Source organism: Mycteria americana, chromosome 3 (assembly GCF_035582795.1).
Source record: "Mycteria americana isolate JAX WOST 10 ecotype Jacksonville Zoo and Gardens chromosome 3, USCA_MyAme_1.0, whole genome shotgun sequence".
Classification (NCBI taxonomy): Eukaryota; Metazoa; Chordata; class Aves; order Ciconiiformes; family Ciconiidae; genus Mycteria; species Mycteria americana.
The window spans coordinates 5,817,829-5,826,621 of record NC_134367.1 but is presented as its reverse complement, the minus strand read 5'-3'; the positions used below and the strand labels follow the sequence as shown (position 1 = coordinate 5,826,621).

Below are 8,793 nucleotides of genomic sequence, written 5' to 3'. Positions count from 1 at the left end.
AACACCATCCCATCTTGCTGTTCTCTGCACATCCATCTACTGAAAAAAAAAAGATTCCCAAAATGTTTTCCATAGGAAAATGCTGAAACAGGGCACTTGTGGGAGTTATTGTATTTTATGAAATTAGCAATTATGCCACTCAGTTCCTCAATAAGGTTTGAGACAAACCTTACTGCTTTTCTGAGTCACTCTTTATACCTTGTGTGTGTTCCCAGCAAGGAAGATGCTGGTGCTCAACTGCTCCATGAAGCTGCAGATGCTGGAGAAAATGCTAAGGTGGAATTTCCCCGAGTCCCTCAAGGTAACACAGCGCTGACCTGTCATTTTCTGTGGTCTTTCCATCAGTGAATCAGGACGTTTGTTGGGGAATCAAAGCTGTGGGGAGACGGTTGTGCTTCTTCTGGACTGACTGATATTTGCTGTTTAGATGACTACATCTGTGATATCCGTTTGGCCCTGCTTACTAACCCAAATCCACATACTTAAGAAGGTCCACCTCCTCTCCAAAGTAATTAGGGTTGGCATAGTTAGGCAATGGTTAATCTTCATGGTAATATGCCGTATTGATGTGAAAGGGTTAAATCCCTGACAATCCCTGACTAAGACCTTACTGTGAGTTTCACTTGTATCCTTGTTCTCTTTTGTTCTCTTCCCCTGCAAAGATAGTTTTAGTTACCTGCTGAGCAGAGTTGATGGTGGGACATTTCCTGTAACTTCTTACCTGATAGGACTAAACAGACCTTGAGCAAGCTCGTTAGGCTTCCTAATTAAATCACTGATAACAGGAACTGAGGACATTTGTGCCGAAGATAAGCACCAAAGAACTAGTTTAAATTGACCCCCTTATGACATTCTGAAGCCGAAGGACTGATGAGCTAACTCAATGACTATATATGGACAAAGGAAGCCCAAAGTTCAACTAACGGACAACGTGAGGAAGACTATGGAAGACCACTGGGAGGGTGAAAAGACCCTAACCCTGATTTTACTGCGCATGCTTGGACTATGTAAATGAATTCCGGGAACTCATCACCACAAAACTGCCCTTTTCAGGAAATCTGATGAATATGTACGATTTTTCTGTATATGAACTGATGTGTTGTGCTAACCTGGTGGAACACGTGTGGCGGAGTGATCCCCAGTGCTGCCCAGCGCTGCAATAAAGAATATCTGCTTAATAGTCATCCCGACTATTGAGTCCTGATTTCGGCTTTTCATGGCAACAGATGAGTGTGTAGGTATCAACCTATGTGATGTGTGTGTGTATGAAAATCCAAGTGTGTGCTTTCAGCTCCGTGTCGCTGGTTTAGTCTCTGGTTTATAACACAGGTGCCACGTTAACATGTCTCAAACTGTCTTTCTTCTCTTGGCTCTTCACCCTGCAGGTTTATGGAGCTGTGATGAACATCAACCGAGGGAACCCCTTCAGGAAGGAAGTGGTGGTGGACTCATGGCCAGACTTCAAGGCCGTTATCACCCGGCCACAGAGGGAGGTAAATTGACATGTTTTTTATCTTTGTTTCTGAGAGGTGGATCCAACCTGACTGGGGCCTTCCTCTCAGCTTTCTGAGAGCTTTGTGGATGGGGCTAGCTTTATCTGGGAAGTGTGTAACAGGGGGAGGTGGGAACCATAAAGTGCAATAGGATGTCCCAGGGGGTGCCAGCACAAAGCCCACTGTGGGGAGTGCTGCTCTTTCCTGACACATTCTGCCTAGTGATTATAGCATAACCAAACTTATTTATAAAGTACATGCTCTAATTGATTGTAATTATCCTGGTTGCACTGACTGAAGATTAACTTGCACAGCTTGTGCAGAGACACATTTTACCTGGACTCACTCCACTTGACCAAACTTTCCAAGGATTCTTTGGTCTTTCTAGCCTTTGTACAGACAGACAGAAAAAAGAGCCTTAGTGAGCTCGTGATGGGGCAGATGAGGCTATAAGGTGAAAGAAAGGTCCTTCTGCAGCCTTTTGGTTCTGTTGGCAGTGCCAAAGAGAAGCTGGGAGGGGGCGTTGCCTTAGCCCCCTTTCTGCACCGTGATAAAGCATTCTCTCAGTTGCATGAATTTGCGGGTGCTTCCTCAACTCCAGGCTAGGAGACAAGCCTTTGTTGGTGTAGGCTCGTACGGGGTACAATTAAATCCTTGGCGTGGTCTCTGGGACAACCAGCTCTCCTAGGCCAGCAATGCAGCAGTCAGCATAGGACACAGACAATCCCCAATTGGAAGTTTGGATATTTCCAACCTGTTTTGGTGACTAAGTGAGTTTAATAGTATTGACAAGGCCAGGCTGTGCTATTTCAGCTCAGGGGCAGAGAACAAGCATTGGTACTATTTTGTTTACCAGAAAAGATGCGGCCTGAACACATTGACCTTAGCAACAAAATAACACAGAATGGTTTTTGGGACAACCAGTAGTAGACCTGAGCTTTGAACAATGAATTAGGCAAGAATTTCAAGAAACTGCCACCAGGTTTGGGTTACTGTCCCTTGGGTACATGAAGACTTACTACCATTGCTGCTTTCTGCTAATATGACACCGTGGAGAGCAACAGATATTTCTACTGTCTTGCTTGAGAGTCGCTACTGAAAATGTCCTAAAAGAAGCCACCCTGAAGCTCAAAACTTTTTTTAGATCTCTGGGGTTGGCTTTCAGGGAGTTTTAATTCCAATGTGAAAGGTGTGTGTGTGGGAAGGGCGAGAATTTTTAATTCTTCTGTATTTTTTCTCTCCAGAATGAGGCGGATGACCTTGACCATTATACCAATGCTCATGCAGTTTTCTACAAGGAGCTACAGGCTTACCAGGAGCTACTGGAAAACACAAATGCCATCAACTGGGGGCAAATTTTTCAGATACAAGGTACAGTACAGCCTTACTTGGTTTAGAGGAACAGAATAGATAAAGTCTTCATGGAGTGTAGACCCTGCCATTTTGCTCTGTAGAAAGGTTTATTGTACTTAAGTAAAACACAAGATCTAGGATATGGCTATTCTAGCTTTTGAATTTCATCCGTATCATATTCACTATTACCATTTCAAGTTCTGCTTTCAATTAGATGAAGCTATTTCCCTGTCAGGAAGGCATGTTTATTTATATTTAATTTTGCTACTGGCCTTAGGATTCTGTAGACGATATACAGACTGAGCTGAGCAGTAGTTAATGCGGTAGTTAAAGGTTTAGTGAGAGCCAGTGTTTGAAAGCTGAACCCAGACAAGACCTAAATGGGAAATAATATACACATTTTTAATGGTGAAGGTTACCAATTAGTAGAAGAACTTGCTTATGGAATAGGTGATTCCTCCATGATTGAAATCCTTGTATTAGGACTGGGTAATTGACTGTGGCTCAAACTGAGGGTAGGAGTTAGATGGGGAGGTCACTGGGAGAGGGTCTGTGTCCTCATTGTTCCCGTGATTGGATTAGATGAAAAGTGTGGTGCCTTCTGACCTTCACGTATGTAAAGCTATAGCCAGAGTGTGGAGGGAACCTAGTTAAGGATTTTGGAGATTTCACATACCTGGCTAGTTCCATTAAAAGTGTATTGTTGGGCTTTATTTTCAAATAAAAAAAGGGTTGTTTTTAAAGTGCCTTAGTATTTATCTTTGTATACACAGGGCTCCAGGATGGAATATGTGAAATATCCAGAACTGTGGCTTTATCTAAGCAGGTAGATGTGAAAATATCCTCTTTCCAGATGGTTATCCATTCAGACCCGGACACGCTGCCAGATGTCAGACCTCAGTATGTCTAAACACTCCATGTCATTTATTGATACTATAGCAATATATTTCCCAAAAGTGCATTTACATCAAAAATATCAGGAAGACTGCTAGGCTTTCTCTGTGACTGGGTCAAAAACCTGAGTGAGGAATTACTTGGCAAGGAGGAAACTATTACCTTAAATACTTACCAAGATTTTTCTTTAATCAGTCTATCACTTTTGGATTTTTATGTTCCAGAATAGTCCCCATCCCCTCTCATCATGTATACATGGGTTCCACAGGTCTGCTTTCCATGTCCTTTGACTTTCCTGTGTCAAAGCTCCTTAGATTTGATAGATGGATCTGGGTCTCCCGCAAAGTTTGTTTTTCACAAGGGGGCTTTACACAACTGCTTGAAGCCTTCTAAGTTTTCTAACATCCCTCTGCGGGTGAGATATCCACCTGACATCAGAGCAGAAGAGTAGGGGAACCAGAGGCTCCATTTTTCCTGGAATAAATTTCTCAGCAGTGGATTCGAAATCCAGAGTCTTGGAGGGTGAGAGATTGGAAATCAAATCCTTTCCACTCCCCTGTGCCACCTAGTATGTCACTGAGGCTCCTTGCCTTCCTTAACATTTTCTCCACTCTTCCTGTAAAGAATAAGGCATCTCTGGAGTGTGTTGTGTGGACTCAGGAGCTTATATAAACAAAACCCTAAAATAGAGAGGTGCTGCCCTCTATAATTGTTCCCAAACGTCCAGTCTAATGAACTCAGCTCACTTTGATTTCTCTTTCTGATATAGACCTGGAAATCTGTTTGGCAGGAGAAGACAGCTTTAAATCTAGTGCAGTTGCTTGGAGAATATGAGGCATAGCTTGCTGCCTAATACACTTTCTGTACTGTCTCTTAGGATGGACCCTAAATTAACGCTGGCTTACCTGGACATCTCCCATGCCAGCCTGCTCAGCAAAACCTGGTCACGGGGAGGCAACCTAAGATGCCAGAAGTACCTTGCTAACCTCATTTGCTGCTTCCCCAGTGTCTGTGTCTTGGATGACAAGGGGTATCCCCTCTCCTGGAGCCTGACAGACCAGTTTGCCACCATGATTCATGGTTATACTCTTCCAGAGCATCGGGGGAAGGGTTATAGCAGGCTTGTGGCTACCACTTTAGCTAAGAAATTACATAGCTGTGGTTTTCCAGCACAGGGTAACGTCCTGGCGACAAATATACCATCAATAACATTGCTGAAAAGCATGAATGCCCAGTTTCTTCCCTGCTCATTTTTCAGAGTGATTCATACACCTTTTCAATTTTTAGCCAAATCTCACTTATAGCCAAACCTCACAAACTTCTACATTCAGATCAGTTTTTGTGCAGTGCAGGAGTACTTTGGTGGAATTTAATAATTTAGGTGAGATCAGAAATCATACAAGAGTTTCCTGTCTAAGCCTAAAATTAAAGGTATTAACTGCTCATGACTTCTCTGCAGAATCCTTGGACATCTCTAACCCCATCTGTCTGTCTTGGTATAAGTTCTCAAGCCTCTCCTTTCCCTAACATGGCCTACAAGCGATTAGTATGTGAAATTAAGAAGCAGGGAAACCTGCAAGGAGCAACCTGAATTAAATAAAAATTTTATAAAGAAGTCTTTTAATGTCTAATACAGAAACAGGTCTGTTTCCTTTCTACTGTGTGTCTCCTTTAGGCTTAAGACAAATCTGTCTATCTATCTTCTACTCATGGTAGAGCTAAACATGCAAAGGCTGGATAAAAAGTCTTGCAGATTTTAACTTCGACATATGGGTGTTTTATCACAAGTCAGGAGAGCTTGCTAGAAGTAACTTCCATCAATTCTATCAGTAAATAACTCCAAATGCTTTGCAAATGCTCCTTCTGGGAGTGGAATTAAGTTTCACTGTTTTCACACCAGTCTAAAACTCACTTAAAATTTGGCAGAAAGAAGCTGTGAGATATCTACGGTGTCTCTCAGCCAAGAGTGTCCAAGTATAGATGTGTATTGGGAACAACAATGAGGATGCTATCACTGAAGGCCATGGGAGGGCACATGGAAGTCTTGTATATGCCAAAGCTGATACGGCTTTTGCACAGGAGCCTACTAGGAGGATAATGACACGACTAAGAGGTTGTTCCTTGAGCAGCACAACTATCAAAGACAGGTTGCCTATGATATACAACGGGGGCTCTATTCAGTTGGCTGAAGGCAAGCTGTGCCCTGGGGTACCCTTCCTGGTCTGCACCGGCTGATCCAGAAGGCAACAAATCTCACATATGTCACATTTGTTAACCCTGTGCAGGTATCTCCAATACTGGATGGTGTCTGAAATGACCCTAAAGGCATGGTTCAATTACTGCTGAGCAAACCTAAGTGTCTGTTTAGGTCAAGTCAAATCAATGTCTAGGCTCCACTGACTGTATTCAGGAGATCTCCACTGAATAATGACAATGTAGACTAAGCCTTTACTTACTTGCCTAGGCATGGACATCTAGTCCAACTTCAGGCATCTTAGAATATTTGAGACACCTTCCTGATGTTCAGAGGCCAACACTCTTCTGGACTACTCATTGAACATCGGCTGTCATAAAGCATCTCAAACAACACTCAAGAGCTAGACAGCTGAATTAAGTCACAAGGGCACATATAGACACTTATAGTCAGGCACCTAAATTCACGGGTCTGAATTTGTAGCTGAATCCTGCCAATTGCATGTGCTTTTAACTAACAGCATGTGTCTTGAGGTACTATGAACACAGTCGCATGGGAAGAACAGCTCTGAAAATTTTTCTTGCTGGAGGTCACCATCCTTTGCTAATCAAGGCAGTTGATTCTAGAGGACATTCATAACTTTTAGTATTTCTGTTGGTTCCTGTTATTGTATAAATTACTAGTCTGGATCACGTCTTCCAGCACCTTGCAGAAGATAGTTTAAAATGGGAGGACTCTTGTTTCACAGGGCATCTGGTCCAGCACACTGAGTCTTTCACATTTTAAGAATCACTAGACTTTGTTATTTAGTCAGTATTTCTTAGCTTTCCGTTACAGCATGTCTATTTACCAATATATCCCCAGAGAAAAGCAAAGCCGTAATGCAGTGGTGGTCTTCTAATGATAATTTGCCTTCTGAGCAATTTGTCACTGTCGTGGAGACTACCTCTGTAGTCTAACAGTGTAGTCTAACAGGACCTGGTAGAAGGCCAGGGCTTAAGTAAAGCTGATAAGGGAGATTCAGGCTGGAAAGCGGAATGTCTAAACAAGAATTACTGTCCTCAGGAGAGAAGCACATCCTGAAGAAATAAGTAAGCTAATTAAAATGTTTTGGGAACAATATGAAACAACTAGTAGAAGTGTGATAAGAAGCACCCTCACGCGAACTATCCTCATTATAATACTAAAAGTCAGACCCCTCGAGCTGGAGACCCCAGCCCAAGCAGAGACCCCTCACCTTTGAGCATGCGCAGAATATTAAAGTAGCACTGTAGCTTTAAGTTGAAATAAGAGAGATGTAGACCAACAGAAAACTGCTTTGTGTAATTACGTATGCATATGCATAACCAGACTGTATAAATACTGTACCTGTGTGACTGAACTTTGTGCTAGCTTTGTGGAGCTACCACCTAGCACCCATCTCTGCGCAGACATGGAATAAAATACCTCTGCCCTGTGTGTATATTGGCGTTCCGCACACCAGGCAAACGACCTCACGCTTGTGGGATAACAGTTCCACAACAACGCACCAGTGCCTTCTGCTCATGGCAAAACAGAGCAATAAGCATCGTGCCATAAGAGCTCATCTAAAGAGCCTGGATCTCAGGCTGAGAAGTGTACCAAAACCACATCTCCACTGGAAAACAGAACAGTGGGAGGCTTATTATACCATCTTGGCATTTAACTTTGACCCGGAGAGGTATTATACTTTCTGTTACACCTATTTATGTCCAAAACTGTGTTTGGATCCATCTGGATTCAAAATCAGATTGGATAAAGCCCTGCGCAGCCTGATCTAACCTCACCACTGACTCTGCTTTGGCCTCCTGCAGTCTCTTCCAACCTGAATTATCCTGCAGTCGTGTGAGCCTGTGAATCTATCGGCACTCTTGTTTTGCACCACAGTTTCACCTTTTGGATTTGAACGGGTGTGACTGCAAGCGGGATGTGACTGTGAAGGGGATGTGTGTCTACAGGTGCTGCTTGCTGGTGAATTTGCTATGTATCATCTCTAGTATTTTGCGGATATCTCTGTGCAAACGTACCCAGCACTGCTGGTAAGGTTCCTCACAGACCTGAATTAAATGCTTAATGGGGACTATTAAGATTTAGCCTCAAGCTTGTGTTTAGCTACTGAACTGAAAGGGGCCTTGATTGCAGCACCTCACAAGAGTCAGGTCCAGAATAAAAGGAGTCCTATTTCCTTTTGAAAAGGAGATTAACTAAAGCCTGAGTGAGAACCAGTTTTGGCAGTCCTGTCTGGCAAAGGAAGGAGAGCAGAAAGGTGGAGGACAGACAAAGGCAGAACAAAGAGTCCAGGTGGTGGAAGGGGACCCTGTAAAGCTGTGCAGATTCGTTCCTGAATTTGTCTGGGAAACAGAGCAAAAGAGGGAAAGAGAGAGATGAGCCATGGGGGGAAGGGAAAGAAGATTTGAGGGGTTAACCTCTCGGAGAAACAAGGTTAGGTTGGTCTCTCTGCTTGAGAGAATGAGCCACGAGCTTCAGGGGAAGGACCCTAGAGAACCAAGCCTACGGAAAGCCGCTGAAGGGACTGGGGAGGAACCGTGGGCCTGGTCATTATGTTTTCTGCCTATTTCTTCTGATACTGACAGCAAGGGTGTCCTTAGTCCTGTATGAAAGGACTTGGCACCCTTGGACTAAGTAATTGGCACCATTACTGTGAAGGTTTTATGCAAACAGCATATGCCCAGGAAGTATATTACAGAAAGCAAGAGAGGAAAAAAATACATTCTACACAGATCCAAGTAAAAAACATAGATTGGTTAATACCCAAGAGACTGTTTCTTCCTCCAAGGTTTGCCTGTCCTCTAAGCTGCTGGCTTGACTTATGTCAACACT

At 43.3% G+C, this 8,793-nt stretch overlaps 1 protein-coding gene across 1 annotated transcript; it reads left to right on the top strand.

Moving 5' to 3' along the window:
- The first annotated feature begins 223 nt into the window (after positions 1 to 223).
- Positions 224 to 5,044, top strand: GLYATL3 (glycine-N-acyltransferase like 3). The gene is made up of 5 exons (XM_075497144.1): positions 224 to 301; positions 1,386 to 1,493; positions 2,738 to 2,864; positions 3,620 to 3,746; positions 4,618 to 5,044. The coding sequence occupies exons 1-5, from the start codon at positions 224 to 226 to the stop codon at positions 5,042 to 5,044; spliced, it is 867 nt and encodes a 288-aa protein (XP_075353259.1).
- Positions 5,045 to 8,793: the final 3,749 nt, after the last annotated feature.

Bases quoted from the DNA above. Each gene is read 5' to 3' on its own strand.
- GLYATL3 (XM_075497144.1), top strand. From the start codon at position 224: ATGCTGGTGCTCAACTGCTCCATGAAGCTGCAGATGCTGGAGAAAATG. The intron at 1,494-2,737 runs GTAAATTGACAT...TTTTCTCTCCAG, and splicing joins TCACCCGGCCACAGAGGGAG to AATGAGGCGGATGACCTTGA. The intron at 3,747-4,617 runs GTATGTCTAAAC...ACTGTCTCTTAG, and splicing joins CTGCCAGATGTCAGACCTCA to GATGGACCCTAAATTAACGC.